The following is a 24,251-nucleotide window of genomic DNA, read 5'->3' on the forward strand; positions in this document are numbered from 1 at the left end:
ATTAGTAACAAATGGTGTATTGTAATTAGAAAATATAATTTTTGTTACTGAATCAGTGACTGATCAATGTTGAATCACCTTCCAATATTTTGTGGAAGTTCATTGAATCACTTGTCTGCATTTTATACCAACTACAATAATGTTAGTATAAATAGGAGAGTGGAAGGGGCGGCTCCCACCTGGCACCGCCCCCACTTTCTATCAGGAGGCGCCCCAACCACTAGTTGTGATCCAAAGGTCATACCCATAACCTTCAACTGCGTCTGCAGCTGGATTTCAGCCTCCTCGATGTCCATATTAGTTGCATCCTCATAATCATGGCCGTCATCACCACTCCAACCATCCAAGTTAACCTACAATATTACACATAAGCACCTGTAATTTATCATTATTTAGTTTTTTATTATTGTATGACATCTAAAAGTTTTGAACGAACCTGACTTATGTTATCGGCGAAAGATTCCTCAATCATTGTGAACATCAATATCCTGCTACACATAAAAAATCATATGCATGATGTAATGGTTGTTCGTTGGACGAAATCAATGTACACATCATTTACGTTTTCACTGCAAGCACCATCCTCATTCTTTTGGAAGTTCTCCTCGGGTAAATTATCGTACGGCAACCAGAATTTATTGCCGCTGCTATCATCATCTTTAGTACCTTGATCATCATCCGTACTACCAACACTATCGCTACCAAACCACTCACTCGTCTACAAGAGCGCATCCGTAAATCATGTTTCTTCCTCCATTGAATAATCTCACTACCAACATTGCAGCATTTAAAATAAAAATTGATATGTCAATTCAAAATCAAACTAGATGAACTACAATAGTTCATAACATCAAAATGATTGCAAATAATTATTTACAGCTACTAAAAATTTTTGTTGCGAACTAGACGGTTACATGGCAAGGGAAAATATCCAGTGCTAACAAGGTTTAGGTGCTACCATGATACAAGCTTTTGGGCCGTCGGATTTTCAGATCGGACGGTTCTCAACAACTCTGCAACATTTGCAAAAAAGCCTATGAGGAGTCCAAAATTTGCGCATAGGTTCAACAGATCCAACATCTCACGGATGCCGTCCAATCTAAGAATCCGACGGTCCAAATGCCCGTATCACGGTAGCATTTAAACCTTGATAGCACCAGATACTCTCCCGCTACATGGCAAACCTAGAGGCTGGCGGGTCCCAATGTCCGGCGGCAAGGCCTTGAGGTACGTGCACTCCGGCCTGCTTGTGGACGGCTAGGACGTGCACGGCAGCGTCCATGTAGGCCACATCACGGTGACGACATGCACAATGGCCAGATCGCGTACGGCGGCGACTCCAACGACGTCCACGGCGACCAGATCTGGGGTGAAGACGGGGAGGAAGCTGACGTGGTCCGATCTGGGTCGCTTTCCGTTGCAGTGGCGGCCCTAAACATACGGCGGGCAGGGGCGGCGATCGGCCGGACGAGGCAATGTTTGAACGGGACGCGTTATCACTGCTAGGTCGTGGGTCTGTTTTTTTTCCTCGCGCGAGGGGCTCGGTGTAGACGCCAGTCGGCCGTATCGGCTCGAGCCGTCCGCTCAGCTGTACATGTATGCGGCGCGGGGGTACGTTAAGCACCGTATGCCCAAAATGCCCTTATACGTATCAGCCAGGTGTTTGAGGAATGTGGCCCTTCGAAAGCAACAACATTTGGACGACAGATTCGAGCAATTCAGAGATTACAATGTTTCAGTTTTGAGCGTTGGTAGGGAAATCCCAAAAATGAGCTATATATCAAGACAGACAATTGGATCACTTCTGTTTGGATAAAAGAGCTATATATGTTCTGAATCAGCTGTGAAATTCGCTACTGAACCTGCAGGATCCAATAAAATAAAATGAACTTGGGTCAGAATATGAACAAAGCACAAAGTAACTTAAACAACCATTCATTCGTTACCTTAGTGTCAAGGATCAATGTCAGCCAAACCTAAACCTGTATGCAAGATTGTAGCTGGGTACAATAGTTTTTTTTTTCTGCGAGATAATAATCCTCATTGCTTTGGTCCTACAAGAATAATTCAGTATCAGGCCAAAAAAATTCCAAGAATAAAACAAATTGGAAAGCATTCTCTCTTGTAGAGTGTAACTCAATTCAATTTCACTTCACGATACTAGGAATCCATACCATTCTGTAAAATAAATGCACTACCAAGACAAGGCACTTGATTCATTCATGGTAAGAAAAGAAAATCTTTTTCAGTAACAGCAGTTAAATACCTCCTCTTTGCCAACAGTTAAACTGGCCTGTTCAGTCCTGCTACTTCATGCAAAAAAGGAGCATAAGCCTGATTATTCCAGCCTCAATTCTTGCATCTACGACTCAAGTCTTCTTCATCCAAAAGTGAGTGAGCCATGTCTCGCACGCCCTTTTTTTATTTCACATACATAGGGAACAGATGCCTGACAAAGAAAATGCACGCATATATAGGGTACAAAAAGAGCTGTATGAAAAGAAACATGCGTTGGACTGTGAATGTACTCATAAATTAAGCACATAAAACTAGAGAAAGCAAGCAGGAGAAAGATAAATAAGCAAGCCAAAGTGGTTGCTTTGCACGATGAAATGAATGCAGTCATAAATTAAGGATCAGAAATTTGGTTCTGGAGGTACTAACCGGCAGATTTGAGTTGCAGAGAAATATCGATCATGTAGCAGAATGAAGAGTTCACAGCTAGCGTTGCATGCAGAATGAAGAGTCGGTTGGTTGTATCTCGCACAAATTATTGTGTGCACAAGGTGGAATGGAGTGGAACATGCTAGTAGTCTGTAAGATTTGACAACAATGATTAAGATTAGGCAGAAATATGGATGGAGAATAAACCTCGCTTCAGAAATAGGAAAACAAAAAAATAGGGAGGCGACAAGTGTTACCTTGGGTGTACTCATCCGAGACAGATAAATCTGGGTTGGTTCTTTTGATTTTCTCAATTTGCTCGTCTATCTCAGCGCTGCGACAATTCATCTCTAGTTTTCTCAGCGAAACCGGGAGGCCCTCCTTGGGCATCCATTGGATTTTTGGACACTCAATGACTTGTAACTCCTTGAGAGAAGAAAGGTGATGTAACCCTTGAGGAAGGGACTGCAGACCCTCGCACCAGAGAAAACATAGTTTCTGGAGGGAGGAAAGGAGCTGCAGCGCTTTTTCTTGCTCTTCCATGAAGCTTTCCATCCTCCCAAGAGAGCAGAATTCAAGTGTGTGGAGGGCCGGGGCGAGGAGGTTGCAAATAGGAGCAACAAGCAATCCACAAATGTCATCCACCCTGAGTACCTCTAATCTAGAGATGTAACCTGCAGGCAATAATTTGGCCCTCTGAGAGACCACCTCTGAGAGCATATCTGCTGCTAAGGTGCTGCAATTATACACCACCAGCACTATGAGATTGACTGCGATGAGAGAATTGAATCCGTCCACTGTTAAATTACTGCAGTAGTTTAGCTTTAGACTGGTGAGAGACATGAGGTTTGAGAGCAGAGCCATTGACTTCATGCTTAGCTCTTCCTCAACATGAAGTTCCCTCAGGGAAGCAGGGAAAGGGAAAATGGTCTCTGATTCTCCCATGGGCCACCGACAGAACAATTTGTCACATCTTAATATTGTTAATGATTGGAGCAATGAGTTGTCCTCCTGAATTCCTCCTCCATTCTCCACAGGCACAAGAACCAAGCCCCGACAGCCTGAGAAGGTAAGTTTCTGCAGTGAGCTGGATGATGGGAACTGCATTACACATTGCTCATTGCCAACTATCTCCAACACAGAAAGAGATGGGAAACAGTTTAACACTTTTGACGATGATGATTTGCTGCTGGTAAGATGAGACGCGTCTAATTTGAGACTCTTAACTGAACGGAAGACGATACTACCATCCAGCTCTTCAGAGAACAAACTGTCACATCTTCCGACAGTCATAACTTCTACTTTATCCAGATTGTGGTAGGCCAAAGCACCACCATACCCTCCAACAACCAACTCCTTTCCATGATAAGACAACAATGTTTCTAAATCATCTCTTTTGACATCCAAATTTGTCAGTGTAGAGGTGTGAGGCATGGAGGGCAGAGACATCTTGGGGCACCAAGAAACTTGAAGTGTGCACAAATTGGTGCACGATACCTCCGACAAGGGCATCACACGGAGATTGGGACAATCGATGCATATGATTTCTTCAATACTTGTTAAGGAATGGCAATTAGGTTCCACAGCCCATTCAGCAAGTTCTGGCATCTCATAAAACCCAACTTCCTTCAAGCGCATAGAACATTCCCCTGGAGCGCCACCACATCGAAGCCCAAACTGATGCATTCCAGAAATTCTCCTCAAATTGAGGTCCTTGAGATTTGGTAGCTTCCCAAAAGGTGGGAGGGTGCTCCAAGATACGCCTTCTATAGCGAGTCTCTCTAAACTAGTTAACCAGATGTCAAGACACAACCAACTAGGACCAATGGTACCACCATGATTTGCAATTGTAAGTACTCTAAGATTAGAATGTGGTTGAAGAGCATCAAGGATATCAGCATCAAGAATATCGACATCTGCAGTTGGAACATCTCTACCCCACAGTAATTCCAGCTCTGTTTGGTTGAAGTAGCTTGCAAGAATTTCAGCATCTGTAGTTGGTCCATCCCTGCCCCAGAGTAATTCCAACTCCTTCAGATTCCTTTTCAGCGCCAGTTTGGCTGTAGTAGCTTCCTCCTTGGTTGCCACATGTTCAAGACCACGTACAGTCAATCCTCCTTCAAGCTCTGGCAATGCCCCAAGTTCTGTCAGTTCAAATCCCATGCTCTCCTTTTTAACATGGAATTCTTTTAGCTCCTGCAGACGCTTCATCTTTCCGACATTGCGAATATTGGAGTGGAGTTCACTTTCAGCACGGAAATCATGTAAATTCTCAAGGTGGCTAAAGTCTTCAGGCAAATCAGAACGACCACACCAACGACCTAGGTCCAAGAATTTCAAGTGATAAAATCTTGATAGTGGACTAGGTAAACTCATTTCCCTGTCACTGTAGTAAGATGAAGTAATTTTGAGGTACTGGAGGTGGATAAGTTTTGAAAACCTACATGGAAAAGATTGGGCAGACTTCACCACTATAAATAGGACACGCAGACTATTTATTTCCTTGAAGCTATCTTTCAAAATCTTGGCGATTCTTTCTTCTACATAGTCTCTAAAAATCATCAAACTCCGCAGATTAGCAATGTCTATCCTCTCCCTTAGTTTACACATTTCTTCCTCAAAATTTGCATCATATCTGTCTTCTATGTTTATAGATAAGTGCCGAACAGATTGTGGGATGGCATGAGCTCTAAAATCTAAGCCACTTATATTGAGGCATTCTTGTACAGAAACACTCTTAGATAGCTCATGCATTAAATCATGCATAACATAGTAGTATTGACCACGCCGATTATCGAGTTCCTTCATGAGAAAACCATTGTCCACTAGTTCTTGCAAGTGATTCCTATCGGCTTGGTGATTAGAATCTATGATGCCTATTGCAACCCAGAAATGACTGATTTCTGAAGAAGTAAACCAATGATCTTCAGGGAAAAGGCCACAATAGGAAAAGCATTTCTTTAGATCAAAAGGGAGGCAATCGTAACTAATTTTTAAAGACGGCATGATATCATCATTATTTTGCTGCTTTAGCCACTGATGCTTTTCAAGAACTCCATTCCAATGTTTCTGAGAAAGGTCCTTGTTCAATAGTCTACCAACTGTTTTGGCTGCCAACGGGGAACCCTTTAGCTTGTTTGCAATTTTTCGTGCAATAACAGCTAGCTCAGCTTCGTAATTCTCTGGCTTGTTCTCTTCACCAAATATACATGCTTCAAATAATTTGATGAATTCATTAGGCTTCAAAGCTGACAGTTTTAGTGAACCAAAACCAACCGTTTCCATCATTTGTGCTAGCTTTGGGAATCGAGTTGTGACAAGTAGCATGCTTCCTTTAGTTTCCCCCTTTGCGAATGGAGCTAATAGGGTTTTCCACATGTCCTGGCTGTCACATTTCCATATATCATCCAAGACAATTAGAAACCTCTTGGACTTGAGACGATGCACTATGGATTTCTGAAGCTGGTTTAAATTGGTTGTTTCATTTGCAACCCCGCTGCTTTCTCCTTCAGTTGCAACTATGCAGGCAAGGATCTCCCTGGTGAGCTTAAGCACATCAAAATCAGTCGATACACATACCCAGACCGAGACATCAAAGCGCTTTTTAGTCCTGTCATCATTATACAGATGTTGGGCGAAAGTTGTCTTTCCAATACCCCCTGGACCAACTATAGGAAGAACAGAAACAGTCTGTGTGGCATCAGTATCAGTGATACGATTGACAGTTTCCTCAAAAATGTGTCTCCTGCCGTACAATGTATCTTGTATAATCATGGAAGCAGTCTGAGGCCGAAGTATAACGACTGCTGTGCTGTTGCTTAGGATACTGCCAATGCCGAGCAAATTGGAGACCGAATCACAGTGGGACTCCATGCCCTGTAACAGGGACTTGATTTTGCTGGACATGGACACTATGTCGAAATGCAGCGTATCACCATCAGCACTAGCAGAGTTGGTGACGCGGCGTGGTGCACTGGCAACAGCATCATCATCATCACTACCATCTTGGGTGGTGGCGTAGCTGGTGCCGTGGAGCCTGTCATGGATCTGGAAGTAGTGGACCTCATCCAGCAAGTCCTCTGCCTGGTCGGCGTCCCTGCTCAGCTTCTCTAGCAAGCGCTGCAGGCCAGGGTTGTGGCTCCCTTGGGCGCTGTGCAGCAGGCCTTGGGCTTGCAGTAGCTTGTCCCTGATCTGCTCCGAGTTGTGGATGAGCTGGAGGACGGGCCGTCGCTGACCGACCTTGCGCTGCATCTTCACCAGCTCTTTAGAGAGTGAGTTGACGTCTTCATTCACGCTTGTCACATCCATGTGGGGGGTCATGTTTGCAGGTTGACTGCGTGAAAAGTGCTCTGGTCGGTGGAAATTACGGCGATCCAGTTGTCCTCTCGCGCTGTCTTTGTAGCTGCCAGAATTGATGGCCTTGCATGATGAACAATGAAGCAGTAAGATTAAAGAATAAATTTATTTCAGTATGTCAGGATTACTTCATGAAGCTCACCTTGCGCGTGGAGGAGGCTGCCTCGACGGTCTCATATACAAGCATCAAATCCACCTCATCAATCACTTTACCGGCCACTTCATGGAATATATCTTTAGTGATATCTTCGACTCTAAGACCCTCGTTCACTTTTGTGCTCCGCACGATGAGCTTGTCAGCATTCTGTGCAACTTGCGGTGATGTCACTGCTATCTGAACAAGACACTCACTACATCCTGGTGTCAAAATACCTTCGTCTGGCTGTATGGTGTACTGCTTGCTTGGTCTTTCAATGCTGAAGGCAAAACATGCATTTGTCTTATTGGTTAGCTTAACTGACCATGACATCTCCTCATCAAACTTAAGCTCGAGTGGCTCAATACCAAGCATGTCATCGTCCAGATAAGTGCTTCCCTGCGAGAAAAGAGAGATGTGTTATTGGAAAGTACACCCTTTTTTTTTCCTTTCAGAAATGATATATTTATGATTTAGGCTACTATGATAGTTGTCAAACACAAATTTGGGATTATTCTAACCTAGCAGGGTTAAGATGAGCTAACCTATGCTTTTCTTTTGCAGGGCATATGTACTTGAATCTGGAACCAAATTAACACAACCTTCGATTTGAATACTTGACTGTTCCACACTTCATTAGTTGTTTGATCTCAGTAACACTTATCTCTTTTGACTTCAAATGATGCATCCATTTCCACAGTTTTGATTACAAGGTATCTTAAACTAGCTATAGCTTACCTGGCCAGTGTGCCCATCGGAACTTCCAGATTCACTCAGAATGCTGATTATATCACCTATAGAAGGTCTAGCTTCCGGTTCTTGTTGCCTGCAGCGTTCCGCTATTTCAATGCACCTGGTTACTTGCTGGTATTGTAGTGATGTTGGTGGCTTCTTCCACCTGTGTCTCCACCTTCGAACTACCTACAATTAACAAATGTTAATTATTTATGATAATCCCAGAATCTTACAGTACCATTTTCTAGTTCAAGGCCAGACGTTAGGCGCATAGTGTGTGTTCGCCTCAGCACCGTAAACAAATCCATTCAACCACGCGCGATATATATAAAGAAAATGTTGTTTAAAGTAGATATATGCCATTTAGTACTATACTAGGCATATTAAAGAACGAACAAAAGATGGATGCAAAACATTAATTGTTGTTGTTCTAAAAAGTGAGAGATATCACCCTTGCATTATTTTTGTGAGGGACACTCTTACGCCCCGTTACCAATTCTGTGATTATGACACCCAAACTGTATATGTCACACTTGAATGAAGTTTTGCCATCTTTCTGGTATTCTGGAGAGACATATCCTCTGCAATAAAATACAATAGTGTGACGCATTATGACACAAAGTAAATTTGGGGCTGTAATGATAGAAAACCTTAAATAATGGTTCCTCGTAGCTTACAGTGTCCCAAAACGTTGACCCGTAGTATGCGACATTTCATTTGATCTTGACAACCCAAAATCAGTAATTTTTGGAACCATATGATCATCAAGTAATATATTTGGCGGTTTAAGATCCATATGAACAATTCTTTTTTCCTTGTGAAGATAAAACAGACCTTTGCAAATTCCAGAGATTATGTCATAACGTGGTTCCCATTCCAGCCCCCTTAATTCATCTGTAGAATAATAAACACACAAGAAAGTAAGAAGTTATGTTAAACTTCATACCGAGCAATATTAATGATGGAACGACATTTTAGATGCAAGTCTGTCACTAAGGATGATTCAGACTTGAAAACTGAGCAAGCACTAGTCCAGGCAGTAAGGTAAAGAAGTACAGTAAGAAAGAAGAGCTGCATCAATTGCAACAAGACCTTACCAGTAATATGCCTATCAAGACTTCCATTGCTGACGTACTCAAAACAGAGCAATCTTTCTCTTACGTTGACAAGGCTAGTTTCTCCAGCCTCTTTTCTCATCATTATATGATGTGTATTAGAACAGAAGCCAAGAAACCGGACTACATTTCGATGGTTGATGTTCATGAGGCTATTAAACTCACGGCGAAATGACACATCGTCAATTGTGATTTGGTTGACTTCAATCCTCTTAACAGCAACAATAATCCCATTTTCGAGTTCACCCTATTGGTCAGCATTTAAATGATGGTCAGCTTACGATACCAAAACAACAGGTGAGTTTCCTGCTGTAGTTTTATCAATAGATGCAACTTGTTAATATTAAAGGATACATAACAAAACAAGATCTTTATGTATGTTGTTGTTGTCAATGGTGAAGTGTACCCTGTAGACCACTCCAAATCCACCCTGACCAATTTTTCTGTCCTCAGAGAAATCATTCGTGATGCGCTGTAAGAGTGCTAATGGCAGATCCTTGGGTTCCTCATCTCCTTTGAGTATATGCTCCAGCACAGTTTCGTCCCCCATTGCCATTGGTAGCAGGGAAACTAGACTAGACGGTGTTATTCAGAACTAGAGCACGAAAACAAATTAGTTTGCTTGAGACAGACAGGATTGCAGAAATTGCTAGTGTAACAGGGAAATGCGTACCTGGTAGAGACAGTAAAGATGCCTGCACATTTGGAGCATAGCAGAGAGCAAACCAAATCTCTATGTCCCAGATCTGGAGCAAAAACACACCCGTGACTGTTGTAAGACGCTCCCTCTACTAGATCCAAGATGTAATTAATCTCCAATGCAAACAGGGGAACAGAAGAGAAGAGAGGAGGGGGAATGGCAGGCATACCTTTGCGGGAGCCCTAATTGTAGGTACAAGAAGAGGCGGCGTGAGGCGGAGCCGCTTTCCTTTCCTTTCGCCTCAACCTGCTCGGCGTCGGCGATGGCGGCGAGGTGGAGAAGGAAGGGAGCTACTGCATCTGCAGGTGGGGAAAGTGAAACAGTGTGGGGAAAAGCTATCGTGGTTTCTATTTTCGGGCCCCTGTTTTCTTAGTTGATATTTATGTGTTGATAAAATAAGGGAAATGCTTGGGAACGGCGCACTGGCCGAAAGTTGAGCCGGTCTCATCGCTTCGCTCTGTTCACGCACGCACCGCTTTTCATTTGCCTTATCTCTTCCGTCTCTCCCTTAGCGCCTGTTTGGATAGAGAATATTAGCGCCGAGTTTTAGGAAAGCAGGTTTTAAGCAGATTTTTTGGTAAACCGGTATTACTTATTTTTCGATGCATAATCAATTTAAGCAAATCTTTGTTTGGGTTATGGAAGGTGTGAAACCAGCGTACGCATATCCTTGTTTGGAGCCTGGTTCGCCTTTGACTATTCCCTCGCCTCTAGAAAAAAATATATCCGTTCTCCTACCCGTGAGCTCGTGGCCTTCCCAAAGCGCTCGTCACTTTCCCCAATTTGGCCGGACGGCAGCCTCCAAATCTCCGATTCGTCGTCGCCTTTGCCTCCGCCCAACACCACCACTTCTCGGCGGCTCGCCCTCTCCGTGTCCAGTTAATTACTGCTCGTCCCCAACTCGTAGAAGCCACAGCCCGCCTCTCCTCTGCCATGGACGACATGGCGCACGCGCGACGCCGGCGGTCGATTTCCCTCGATGCCTAGGTCGCCGTCTCTATCTCCACTTCGTCCGTTCCTGCATAGGCTTTGTATGGCTTTGGTAGTCAGCCCGCCGGAGCCCAAGAATAAGGACAGGGACATAGGGCTCGCCTGCGTCGTCGTCAAGCGCAAGCTCCTGGTGGATGCTCTGCGCCGTCCTTGGCGCCTTCGTCCTCATCGATGTCTCTATCATCATCAGCCTACTCCATGGCCTGCCATCAGATAAGTACATCCACGCTCTCAAGAAGGTGCTCCAATTCTTCAACCGCAGAAATGTGAGTACTACTTCACTTCACAGAGCCAAAAAGGTACCTGCTTGCCTATGAAAGATCTATTATCTTGGCATGTTCAGGTTCATATAGGCTAGCCAATTGATCTCACCAGAATTTATGTGCACAGAGTAGCTATTTAGTTCAGATTTACAAGTTCATTTTTCAGATTGTTACTACCTTACAAGGTTAGTAGCTTAGTCCTGTCTATTTAGTTCATCCATCTCACAAACTACAAAAGGCATAGAGAGCTTTTACTGACTGCTTCATTAGGTGAAAAGCGTGGCAAGAAATATTATTCAGCAGTGGGATCATCTCTAGCTGTAGAGACAGAGAGAGTGTGCTTGAATCTAAAGAGAATAGAAAGTTCCTGGACCTACCAAGGAATGAAAAGATATAATGATAAATATACCGTGTATATGAAATAAAGATCAAAATAAATATTGCAGTTCTTAATCATCATCTTCTTCTTCCTGCGTGGTACGTCGTTGATGATAAGCCCACAACTGTTGAGCGATGCCTGCACGTAATCGCTCACCACCAACTCGATCATCTTCTTGTACATTTGCTTGCCCTCGAACATGTTGGTCACCTGTGTCAACATTTCCTTCTGTTCCCTCTTGTTCATAAAGCTGAAACAACTCATCATCCCTATCAACCTTCCTTATGAAGTTATGGATGATGCAACAAGCCATAACAATTTGGACCTGTTTTTTGTAAGGATAAGGGACTCCTCCATTCCTGGTTAATATTGGAAATCGAGCTTTTAGAACACCAAAAGTGCGTTCTACAACATTCCGTAGTTGTGCATGTAGATGGTTGAACAGATCCTTCTCACTACTATACCGACGATTAGTTCCACGAAAAGAACCAATGTGATAGCGATCTCCACGGTAGGGGGCAATAAATCTTGGAGTATTTGCGTAGCCCGAGTCAACGAGATAAAATTTACCTACATGTAAGTTTGATATCACACTCAAATTTCTATCATATAATCATATGTTTGAGACAATGAAGATAATTTTTACTTGCATGCATGTAAAATTCATGTATTTAATTTTTTACCTTCTGGAACAACAAAGCCACCATCTGTAACAGCCCACCGTAAAACGGCCTGATCCGATGCAGAACCTTCCCATCTAGCAGCCACATATAAAAATGTCATGTCAAATGACACTACTGCCATTACATTTTGAGAGGGATAACCATGCCTGTTTCTGTATGGAGTTTGCTTATCAAGCTTGATTTTTGCATTAATATGTGTCCCATCAATTGCTCCTATGCAGTTCTGTTGGTAAAATTGTGAATTAGAATGTAAGGTTTAAACTTTGATGCAAGTCATATGAAAAAGGAACATGTTCTTGAGATACGATATATACCTTGAAGTATGGGTAGTACCTTTCGTCGCCCAATATTTTTGTGGGAACTTCATTGGCCGGATCAGTTATGCAAGCATCACGCAAACCATTTATGGCTTTTAAAACTCTCTTGAAGTGTCGACTAATTGTTTCCCCTGAATGTTGAAATCTATCCTGGAGAACACGATTCCTAACATTGTGCCCAATTGTATGTAGAAATATCACTAGTTGTTCATTCACATCCATCCGCTTTGTATCCTTAAGTAAATTCCTCTCGCACAATGCATCTCGCAGTAAGCAAAAGATGTGCTTATCAACGCGAAGTTGTTCATAAAATCTAACTGGATGCCCTTCTAACCACTCTTTAGTTTTCTGAGCACCAGTTAATTTGGAAGTATTACGTGGTGTTTTCAATAGTCTTCCGAACATCACATATTGAAAAACTGACACTACAGAAATATTATGAATAACCATCTGCTCAGAATCAGAATATTCTTCATTTGCCATATCTTCCATCACTGTCCTTTAGCTGATAGATAGACTTTCTGTTAAATGGCGGGATAAGAATCATGTAATGAGCGAAAGAATGACATTGCATCATTGTTGTGTGAAACTAATCAGCATAAATGAAATGTGTGCCATCAATTTTATATTTTGGGTTCTTTATTGATCTGAAGAACATACATATATATAACTCCAAATATCAAGAGTAGGAATTTATAATTGGATCATATAATTAACAAGCAGCACCAACCAAACAAATATATAAATTTGCAACTGACATTGATTGTTTGAAAACAAAATTACAGAAGGATTAATGAAAAATTGCACATATGACTTAATCTCAACACCCAAAGGTACACTACAAGAAAAAGAACTACGCATTGTCAACCCAAAGAGACCGAGTCTCTTCATCCATCTCCACGAAAATCGCCCTTTTATTGGCATGTTCAAATGCTTCTGCAGCTTTCAATTTTTTATTTGCCTCAAGTCCAGGCATGCTATTTAATATCTTCATACATGCTTTGACTGAGTAAGCTTCTATCTGTTGTGCTGCATTTTTCTTTGATTCAGCGATGATGAGTGATGCGTCCGCTAGGCGATCAATTGCGTTTATAGCATCATCAGCTGATCGCTTATGCCCCTTTGAAGGTTCTTGTGATCCACTTGCATTGCACTTCTTCTTTTTCTCTGCCTTGTTGCTATTAGGCTTCTTAGGACAATCAATAGTGGAATCATTTATTTCATCAGATTCTACTTGTACTACCTCATTCAGATCAATATGTGCTTTAATTGTTTCACCTTTCCCTTTGCTAGATACAGCACCGAGTCCGGATGCAGTAGAGCTCGCACATATGTCTTGCAGGTCTATCCAACTAGGCCACACTTTATCTCGGTATTCTTGAATATTCTTATCCTTCTGCAGTTTGTAAGTTCATTGTTAGTGTACTGGTCAAGTGTATGATATGGCAATTATATAAAAATTAATATGCTTAAACTTACCAAAATGAGTTCCGCCCATTTTTCTTCTGGAGCTTTGATCATTTTGTCATCATCATCCCAACCAAATCCTGTGTGTTTTAGAAGTCTGTCCATGGTAGCATAACAACTCCTGTAGTACTTATGACGATTTTTTATTTGTTGCAACTCAAGCTTGTCTACCTTTGACTCATTGAACTGTTCTAGGATTTCACGCCATGCTTTTTTTGTGTATCCTGTTCCTTCCTTCCCTCCATTTATAGTTTGATCTTTTAGTATGTTCAGCAATATTTTGTCCTCTGAAGATTTCCATGTGTGGCGCTTTGTGACCTGCTTATCGGTCTTTTCCTTCTTAATACTTTTGATTTGGTCATCCATATTTCCTAAAGGGAAATAAAGCAATAAAATGATTACTAGTTAAATCATGTAGGTTACACGAATACTGCAATCTTTGTTACCTTTGGCACTAATTATGATCTAAGGAAATTATCATGAAGGGCATTGCATCTACAAGGATGGCCTCTACTGTAGTAAAAACAAGAACCTGCCAATTTATATATGTGTCTAATCTATAGGAATAATTGGCTATTCATAACTCAAGTAAACACACAGATGCTACAGATTTGCAATTTCAGTTTCGTAGTTGCACTCATGTACTTAAAGCATGAACCTTCTCACTACAAATTTCAGTATGTTGATCAGTTCATGATTATGGACCTTACCTGTAGGATGACGAATCTGCAAATTGAATGCTGCTGATGAAAACAAGTTCAGGAAGAGATCCCTTGTCTTCCCAGCAGCGGCCAACTGCCAGTAATCGGTGTTCCCAGCCTAGCGCCGGCGGCCAAGGAATCGGTGATCACAACAGGTGTTAGCGGCTAGCCATTGAACTAGGTTTCCAGATCTGTTTTGCCGAGGTTTGTTCTACCACCGTCCAGTTTATATAGAAGCGATGGAAAAAATGGTGCGTGAAAGTGGCTGCGGGAGGGAAGAAATGGCGCCAATAAGTTTGTTGAGGAAGGAGCGGAGAGAAAAAAGTTTGTTACGGAGAGTTTTCTGTAATCTTGTTTTCTCAAAAACGAGTATTAGTCGTTTTTGATAAAACGCAGTTTCCTGGCTTTGTGGAAACAGAATTTTAGATATCCACGCTTTTGTTGGAGGCCCCAAACATGATTTTAGTTTGTTGGGCGGTTATATGAGCTCACGAAAAACTAGTTTGGCTAATCCAACGTATCCAAACAAGCAATTACAGCCATTCAATCTCTCCTCTATCTCTTCTCTCTCTCACCTCTCACCCAGTTTATCCCCTCAACTATCCCAGCCACCACCACCGATTCATGGCCACCGACACATCCTCCCTCCTTTGGCCTAATGCCATGGCGCAGATTCATCCCGAGGCGCGCATCGCCAGGAATCGGCATGCCGAAAGCACCAAGCGTTGATGCAGGGTGCCCCCTAGTGAGTGGAGATGACGCGGGGGGCTCGCCGGCGTCGCGACGATGCTAGGGTGCGAACCAACGCTCGTCGCCATGGCCGCCCGCAGCTGCGCTGCTCTTCATGGCCGCCGCAGCAGAATTTTGCTACAACCATGTTTGTTTTTGCTGGAACTAGCCCATGTTTTTGCTGCCACTCACCCACCCAAAATCTGCTACCATGGTGATCTTTGCTGGAACCGGCGAATCATTTTGCTACAACCGTTTTGGTTTTTGTTACTACCGACGTTTGTGGATTTTTGCTATATCAATCTCCATGACATGTGACCCCCGCGACTCTGTTTTTTGCTTCAACCAGCCATTGTTTTTGCTGGAACTATCCAACATTTTTGCTGGAACCAGCGATTTTCATGGATGCGAGTACGGAAGCATTTTTCTTCATTGGGATCGGCATGTCATTTTTGATACAACCGGGGAGCAGTTTTGCTTCAACCAATATCTTTTTTTGCTGGAGCCCATGTGTTTTCTAGAGATGCAGAGCATTTTTTCTTCATTGGGATCGCCAAGCAATTTTTTCTACAACCGACAAGAAATTTTGCTTCAACCAGCATCTAGTTTTGCTGGAACCAGTATTTTGAAAGCTGTGACAACCAAAGCCAACGACGACGACTCAGCCAACGACGGCGATCCAGCGAGCGGCGGTGGTCCGGCGAGCTTCAGGGACGACCCTGAGGACCCGCTGTGAGGCGAGGGGGAGAGGGGGTGGCCACCATGCGGGGACCTACGAGTGGATCAGGACGCGAATAACAGAGTGGGGGAAGGAAGAAGAACGACCCGGATGGATAAGGATCCAATGGCTTAGGGTGGGCCAATCGGGCGGCTGGGACACGACCGGCCGAAATGTTTAGGCCGGCGCACCGGCGCCTATCATCTCCCATAAAATAAAGGGTTTTCTATTTTCGGGCCCCTATTTTGCTCACTTTTTTTCTTCCCACTCCACCACCTGCTCACAAAAGGCCAAACGGAGGACCGCCGTCGAGTCAACGTCATTGACCGTTACGTCCTGCTAGTGAGGTGATGTGATATCCTGACAGGTGGGGCAACTTACTTCCTGCACGGCATTTTTTTAACGTGTAATAGAAGGAGAGACGCGGTTGGTAATAAAAAAAGGTTGTTGTGTGACATTTTAAGGCAAAAATAACTAAGTAACGACCAGGCGATAAACGGTTTGACGTAATGAGCTTATGTTAAGGAAGTTGGGTCCCCCGTGCAAGACTGAACCCATTTACGAACCCCACACACACGCACTCGATGGATTTCAGGACAACATTATCAAATGGACATGAATATTGTGGGTCGCGCGTAGATCAAGTAATAAGGGATAAAAACGCATTCGATCGCTCACCATAATGTTGTAACAAAGACATAAACAGGGTTAGAACGAATGCAGACACAGAACTAAAGAACACCGAATGTAGACCACAACTCAAAAGAAAGAAGGAATGTAATTATGTAAACCACACCTAAAGCGACCTAATGGCCTCTTTTCTCTTGGGTCTGGGTCTACTAGCCCTGTATCCCCTACAAACTCAATTCGTGATAATGATAAAGACAACTAAATTAAACCAAACTAGCAGGGTGACCCGCGCATTTGCGCGGCTAGATTTGTTACCATTTCCTTATCATATTAGGTTTTAAATATATTCTGATAATTCTGCTTTTGAACACCTTTATGTCATTTGGTGTCAGACTAAAACCTTTGGCCCAAATATAACATGCAACATCTCATCTGATTTCAGATACTACAACATTAGCATTTATGTATCCGTGAAAAAAAGATAACACATAAAATGATAACAAAAATCTTTGGAAGTTTTGCTAATGTGCCCCTTAACAAAATCTTTTATTTCTTTTTCAATGACACATAAAATGCTAAATAAAACATGTTTTCTTCATATATGCATTTTATGTGTTTTGTTGTTCGATTTTGAATGTAAGGCCTTGTAAGAGTTGGACAATTTTAATATTTTGTTTTCTTCTTCTCACAAAAAGAATATATTCTAGTAGCAAATTAGAATTGTGATGGATTATGATAATAATATTTCCTTTTTCTGTGGCTAACCATTTTTTACTTTATTTGCTATTTTTGCATAACATACACTTTGTACAAAGCATTGTTTACTACTGCCTCCGCTTTACTCAACGTATAAAATTTGGTTGAAGTCAAACTAAACAAAGATTGACCAAAATTATATAAAAGAAGATGAACCATCACAATACTAAAACTTTATAGTATGAAAATACATTTCATGGTGCATCTGATAATATTAATTTCATATTGTGATTGCTGATTTTTTTTTAAAAATAAAGTTAGTCAAACTTTACAAAGCTTGACTTTGACAAAATTTTATATGCAGACAAAAAAGAAACGGAGGGAGTACTATTATTCTTAGATATCTTAGTTGTGATCATTGGTTCATGTATATGCCCCCAGTCGTATCCTATGTCACTCATATCAACCCTACACATGCTTATGAATCTATTTTCCTACTATTAGACACACACACACACACACACACACATTGTTATACATCTAAGCATCCATGCACGTTGCTACTTCCGAGATATTTAACATTATGGCTGCATTTGGCATTTTAGTGGATTATCATAATCTCGTTTGCTCAATCCACCTTTCCTTGCAACATACAAATCTACTTGCCAATTTATACACACTTAATTTCAAGGGATATAATTTTCTTTCAATTTGTTGTGTTATACACCTCGTCATGACATTCCTTTAACCCTTGTTACGACTTCTCTGTAGCTGTAAACATGTTTTCCTGTGTACTGTGATGGCATGGTTAGTTACATACCCATATTTTATGGTCTGTTGAAAGCCTTTCTACTCTTTTTCTTCAATCGATCCCGAGCTCGGCGATGAAATTACCTTAAATGTGCATGTCTTTGTGATATAAATATTTTTTCCAATCTTTTGGAATCCACAGAGACTTAATTATTCAATTCCAAAAATTGATGAAATTCTATAATTATGAATTTTTAGATGGATGATTTTTTAAATAGGTCATTGTTTATTTGCTTTGCCGACTCATCAAGGTGCTACTCGCTGCTTTTTCTCCATGTATCGGGGTTGCATGGCCTACAGTACAATTTATAGGCACGTAACATGCTTGTGTATCCTAGAAGGTTATCATTTTATACATGATTTGTGTGGACGTTACCATACGTCCGCGTGACAGACTTCTAGGTATGTATTTATTTATAATTAATTGATTTTCATGCGTAAATCAAACAACTACTTTTTCACTACATAAGACGTACTTGCTAACATAAGGTTATTTCAATTTGTCACATCGAATTAGAATGAAGCAATGAAAACAATATTTATTGTTCTACTGTTGATGTCACCACTCACTGCTGAGGTCATCACGTGAATGGACTCGTACGCCACACCTTGCCGGTTTAGATTTCCACGCCTAGGTGGCTGCTAACATACATTTGTTTAATGCATGGCTGCGCCTTGTACTCCTTCACCAGCGTCTGGTTAAGTCTACATGCATGTGCTGCCCTAATACGTATTTGAGTCCTTTTTTTAAGTGGATAAAATTTCTTTTCACGGAACCAACGTGCATCTGTTGGTTTGGTGCCCGTTTGTGTCCTTCCCGGACTCATCTTAACTTCCGACATGCAAGTGACCGACTTGTATACAGATTTATTTAGGCAGCTTTGGTTCTAGTACTTGATAAAAAAAATCTATTACGTGGGTTGTGACATATATGGTATTAAATCTAGGCCGTTCAAATGTCATAGCTCTAGACTAATTAATCTCCTCCGTTCGTTTTCTATCGTTTTAATAATATAAATCTCCTCCGTTCGTTTTCTATCATTTTAATAATATAATAGATAGATAGATAGATAGATAGATAGAAGATGATTTTGATATAAGACAGGATAAATGAACAAACCAACTGGGTCTATGCATCGATTGATGCACATGGAAGGAGAAGACGGAAAGGCTATATCCTGCCCGTTGCGAAATATACATTCGCTTGCCTTTAGCGCCCCGACATGGGTCATCGCCCAATAATGGACATGAAAGAAGTGGTTTTGTATGATTTCTCTTTTTGAATTCATTTTCTTAGTTTTTTAGCCCTTTTTGGGAACTGGTTTTACTCTCTTTAGCAGAATTTCTTTTGTGTGTTTCTATTTCCTTTCGATTCTTCATTATTTTTATATTTTCTTATAATTTATGTTTCTTATTTATTTATTGTCTATGTTTAACAAATACACAAACAATATTATAAAATATTATTTAAAAGATGAAAAATTATATGTTTTTTACATGCGAATGATTTTTGAAAATGTGAAAATTTGAATTTTCGAAATTTTTTGAAAAATAAAACTTTATTATCCAAAATAATTTGAAAACATGAACATTTTTTTGAAAATGAGAACATTTTTAGAAAAAATACGAAAATCTGATTTTGTTTTTTTAAGTGAATAAATTTGGAAAGTTGTTAGTGTTTTAAAAAGCTTGATTTGTTTTTTAATTGTTTTTACAAAAGTGAACCAATTTTACAAAATCTGAAAAACAAATTGAAACTTCTAACATTATTTGAAAGAACAAATAATGTTATAAGATTCCGAATATTCTTCTAAGATTTGAATATTTTTTAAATTTTGATAATTTATGAAAAAATTAAAATAAGAAATAAGAAAGAAAGTAAAAAACGAAAAAAACTATGAAAAAGAAAAAGACAATAAAACAATAAATGAAACAAAGCCTTCTAGAAGGTTCTCGAAACCGGACTGAAAAGCTATGCGTACAACTGAGATGGGCTGGGCGAATTGATCGACGGTGCATGTGATTGATAAACGATTTATCATAACGTGCAGTCTGGGCCTCGGGCGCTGCTCTCCTCTCTGCGGGGGCTCCTATCCGGCGCTTCAGGCGCCAGGGAAGCTCCCTGGCGCCTACAAGCCGAGTCTGGTGGGCCAGCGAAACTACCCCAAATATTTGATAGATAAAAAGAATGACAAAGTGAACAAAGGTATATTTGATATGCATGTTATTAATGTGTACCTTACTGGTGCTCGTAGTAGCCCCTAGGTATTTGATACCTGTTCGGGTTCTAAGATTAGTAACTCGAAACATGAGTTGCAGAATAAATTGAGATTAGTTGAGGGTGAAGTGATGATGTGTGTTGGAAGTGGTTCCAAAATTGATATGATCATCATCGCACATTACCTATACTTTCGAAATTAGTGTTAAACATAAATAAATGTTATTTGGTGTTTGCGTTGAGTATGAATATGATTAGATCATGTTTATTTGCAATACGATTATTCATTTAAGACAAAGAATAATTGTTATTATGTTTACATGAATAAAGCCTTTTATGGTCATACACCCAATGTTAATGGTTTATTGAATCTCGATCGTAGTGATACAAATATTCATAATATTGATATCAAAAGATGCAAAGTTGATAATGATAGTGCAACATACTTGTGGCACTGCTGTTTAGGTCATATTGGTGTAAAGTGCATGAAGAAACTCCATGCTGATGGGCTTTTGGAATCACTTGATTATGAATCATTTGATACTTGCGAATGCCTTATGGGCAAGATGACAAAAACTTCGTTCTCCGGAACAATGGAACGAGCTAATGACTTATTGGAAATAATACATACCGATGTATGCGGTCCGATGAGTGTTCAGGCTCGTGGCGGGTATCGTTATTTTCTGACCTTCACAGATGATTTGAGCAGATATGGGTATATCTACTTAATGAAACACAAGTCTGGAACATTTGAAAAAGTTCAAAGAATTTCAGAGTGAAGTGGAGAATCATCATAACAAGCAAATAAAGTTTCTACGATCTGATCGCAGAGGCGAATATTTGAGTTACGAGTTTGACCTTCATCTAAAACAATGTGAAATAGTTTCACAACTCATGCCACCTGGAACACCGCAGCGTAATGGTTTGTCCGAACATCGTAACCATACTTATTAGATATGGTGCAATCTATAATGTCTCTTACCGATTTAGCACTATCGTTTTGGGGTTATGCATTAGAGACAGTTGCATTCACGTTAGATAGGGTACCGTCAAAATCCGTTGAGACAACACCGTATGAACTGTGGTTTGACAATAAACCTAAGCTGTCGTTTCTTAAAGTTTGAGGTAGTGATGCTTATGTCAAAAGGCTTCAGCCTGATAAGCTTGAATCCAAATCGGAAAAGTGCATCTTCATATAATACACTAAGGAAACAATTGAGTACACCTTTTATCACAGATCCGAAGGCAAGATCTTTGTTGCCAAGAATGGAACCTTTCTAGGGAAGGAGTTTTCTCGAAATAAGTGAGTGGAAGTAAAGTAGAACTTGATGAGGTAATTGTACATTCTCTCAATTTGGAAAGTAGCTCATTCGAGAAATCCGTTCCCATGATGCCTACACCAACTAGAGAGGAAGCTATTGATGATTATTATGAAACTTCAGATCAAGTTACTACAGAACCTCGTAGGTCAACTAGAGCACGATCCGCACTAGAGTGGTACGGTAATCCTGTTCTGGAAGTCATGTTACTAGAACATGATAAACCTACGAACTATGAAGAAGCGATGATGAGCCCAGATTTCGATAAATGACTTGAGGCCATGAAACCTAAGATAGGATCCATGTATGAAAACAAAGTGTGGACTTTGGTTGACTTGCTCGATGATCAGCGAGCCATAAAAAAAAAGTATCTTCAATAGGAAGACGGACAACGATGGTAGTGTTACTATCTACAAAGATCGAATTATCGCAAAAGGTTTTCGACAAGTTCAAGATGTTGACTACGATGAGATTTTCTTACTCGTATCGATGCTTAAGTCTGTCCGAATCATGTTAGCAATTGCCACATTTTATGAAATCTGGCAAATGGATATAAAAACTGCATTCCTTAATGGATTTATTAAAAAAGAGTTGTATATGATGCAACCAGAAGGTTTTGTCAATCCTAAAGGTGCTAACAAAATGTGCAAGCTCCAGCGATCCATATCTATGGACTGGTGCAAGCATCTCGGAGTTGGAATATACACTTTCATGAGTTCATCAAAGCATATAGTTTTATACAGACTTGCAGTGAAGCATGTATTTATAAGAAAGTGAGTGGGACCACTACAACCTTTGTGATAAGTATATGTGAATGACATATTGTTGACCAAAAATGATGTAGAATTTTCTGGAAAGCATAAAGGAGAGTTTGAAAGGAGTTTTCAAAGAAAGACCTCGGTAAAGCTGCTTACATATTGGGCATCAAGATCTATAGAGATAGATCAAGACGCTTGCTAAGATTTTGCAATGAGCACGTACCTTGACAAGATTTTGAAGTAGTTCAAAATAGAACAGTCAAAGGAGGAGCTCTTGCCTGTGTTGCAAGGTGTAAAGTTGAGTAAGACTCGAAACCTGACCACAGCAAAAAATAGAAAGAGAATGAAAGTCATTCCCTATGCCTCAGCCATAGGTTCTATAAAGTATGCTATGCTGTGTACCATACCTATTGTGTACCTTATCATGAGTTTGGCAAGGGGGTACGATAGTGATCCAGGAGTGGATCACTAGACATCGGTCAAAGTTATCCTTAGTTACCTGAGAGGACTAAGAAACTATTTCTCGGTTATGGAGATGATAAATAGTTCGTTATAAAGAGTTACGTCGATGCAAGCTTTTACACCGATCCGGATGACTTTGAGTCTCAATCTGGATACATATTGAAAGTGGGCGCAATTAGCTAGAGTAGCTCCATGCAGAGCATTGTAGACATAGAAAATTTGCAAAATACATACGGCTCTGAATATGGCCGACCCGTGAACTAAACTTCTCTCACAAGAAAAACATTATCACACCTTAGTACCCTTTGGGTGTTAATCACATAGCGATGTGAACTAGATTATTGACTCTAGTAAACCCTTTGGTTGTTGGTCACATGGCGATGTGAACTATGGGTGTTAATCACATATAGATGTGAACTATTGGTGTTAAATCACATGGAGATGTGAACTAGATTATTGACTCTAGTGCAAGTGGGAGACTGAAGGAAATATGCCCTAGAGGTAATAATAAATTTGTTATTTTATATTTCCTTATTCATGATAAATGTTTATTATTCATGCTAGAATTATATTAACCGAAAACTTGATACATGTGTGAATACATAGACAAAACACCATGTCCCTAGTATGCCTCTACTAGACTAGCACGTTGACCAAAGATTGCTAAGTTTCCTAGCCATGGACATGAGTTGTCATTTGATAACGGGATCACATCATTGGTGGAATGACGTGATGGACAAGACCCATCCGTTGGCTTAGCATAATGATCATTCAGCTTTATTGCTACTGCTTTCTTTATGTCAAATATATATTCCTCCGACTATGAGATTATGCAACTCCCGGACACCGGAGGAATGCCTTGTGTGTTATCAAACGTCACAACATAACTGGGTGATTATAAAGATGCTCTACAGGTATCTCTGAAGGTGTTTGTTGGGTTGGCATAGATCAAGATTGGGATTTGTCACTCCGAGTATCGGAGAGGTATCTCTGGGCCCTCTTGGTAATGCACATCATAAGAAGCCTTGCAAGCAATGTGACTAATGAGTTAGTTGTGGGGTGATGCATTACGGAACGAGTAAAGAGACTTGCTGGTAACGAGATTGAACTAGGTATGAAGATACCGACGATCGAATCTCTGGCAAGTAACATACCGATGACAAAGGGAATAACATATGTTGTCATAACGGTTCGACTAATAAAGATCTTCATAGAATATTTGGGAGCCAATATGAGCATCCAGGTTCCGCTATTGGTTATTGACCGGAGAGGTGTGTCGGTCATGTTTACATAGTTCTCGAACCCGTAGGGTCCGCACGCTTAACGTTTGATGACAATTTGTATTTATGAGTTATGTGATTTGGTGACCGAATGTTTTTTGGAGTACCGGATGAGATCACGGACA

At 40.8% G+C, this 24,251-nt stretch overlaps 2 protein-coding genes and 1 long non-coding RNA gene across 8 annotated transcripts; 1 reads left to right on the forward strand and 2 right to left on the reverse strand.

The window, feature by feature from the left end:
• Positions 1-1,679: 1,679 nt before the first annotated feature.
• LOC119337811 (putative disease resistance protein RGA4) lies at positions 1,680-10,051 on the reverse strand. Of its 6 annotated transcripts, none has more exons than XM_037610028.1 (13): positions 9,876-10,051; positions 9,680-9,752; positions 9,413-9,601; positions 8,989-9,253; positions 8,569-8,785; positions 8,343-8,472; positions 7,895-8,077; positions 7,163-7,555; positions 2,922-7,083; positions 2,665-2,814; positions 2,267-2,449; positions 1,947-2,046; positions 1,680-1,862 (listed from the first exon to the last, which is right to left on the reverse strand). In XM_037610028.1, the coding sequence occupies exons 3-10, from the start codon at positions 9,560-9,562 to the stop codon at positions 2,807-2,809; spliced, it is 5,508 nt and encodes a 1,835-aa protein (XP_037465925.1). In that variant the 5' UTR covers positions 9,563-9,601; positions 9,680-9,752; positions 9,876-10,051; the 3' UTR covers positions 1,680-1,862; positions 1,947-2,046; positions 2,267-2,449; positions 2,665-2,806. The 6 variants fall into 6 exon arrangements, with proteins under 6 accessions (XP_037465925.1, XP_037465921.1, XP_037465924.1 ...); XM_037610024.1 differs by having other exon boundaries at positions 1,947-2,054; XM_037610027.1 differs by having other exon boundaries at positions 1,947-2,054; positions 2,267-2,490.
• On the reverse strand, positions 9,596-12,830 carry LOC119339540 (protein ALP1-like). The gene is made up of 6 exons (XM_037611557.1): positions 12,336-12,830; positions 12,022-12,244; positions 11,477-11,908; positions 9,876-10,005; positions 9,680-9,701; positions 9,596-9,601 (listed from the first exon to the last, which is right to left on the reverse strand). The coding sequence occupies exons 1-6, from the start codon at positions 12,828-12,830 to the stop codon at positions 9,596-9,598; spliced, it is 1,308 nt and encodes a 435-aa protein (XP_037467454.1).
• Positions 12,831-13,194: 364 nt separating this feature from the next.
• Positions 13,195-14,752, forward strand: LOC119335450. Its single transcript, XR_005161879.1, has 3 exons — positions 13,195-13,466; positions 13,632-13,710; positions 14,522-14,752. It is a non-coding gene; the product is annotated as an uncharacterized LOC119335450 (long non-coding RNA).
• The last annotated feature ends 9,499 nt before the right edge of the window (positions 14,753-24,251 follow it).

The sequence above is a fragment of the Triticum dicoccoides genome, chromosome 7B (genome assembly GCF_002162155.2).
Source record: "Triticum dicoccoides isolate Atlit2015 ecotype Zavitan chromosome 7B, WEW_v2.0, whole genome shotgun sequence".
NCBI lineage: Eukaryota > Viridiplantae > Streptophyta > Magnoliopsida > Poales > Poaceae > Triticum > Triticum dicoccoides.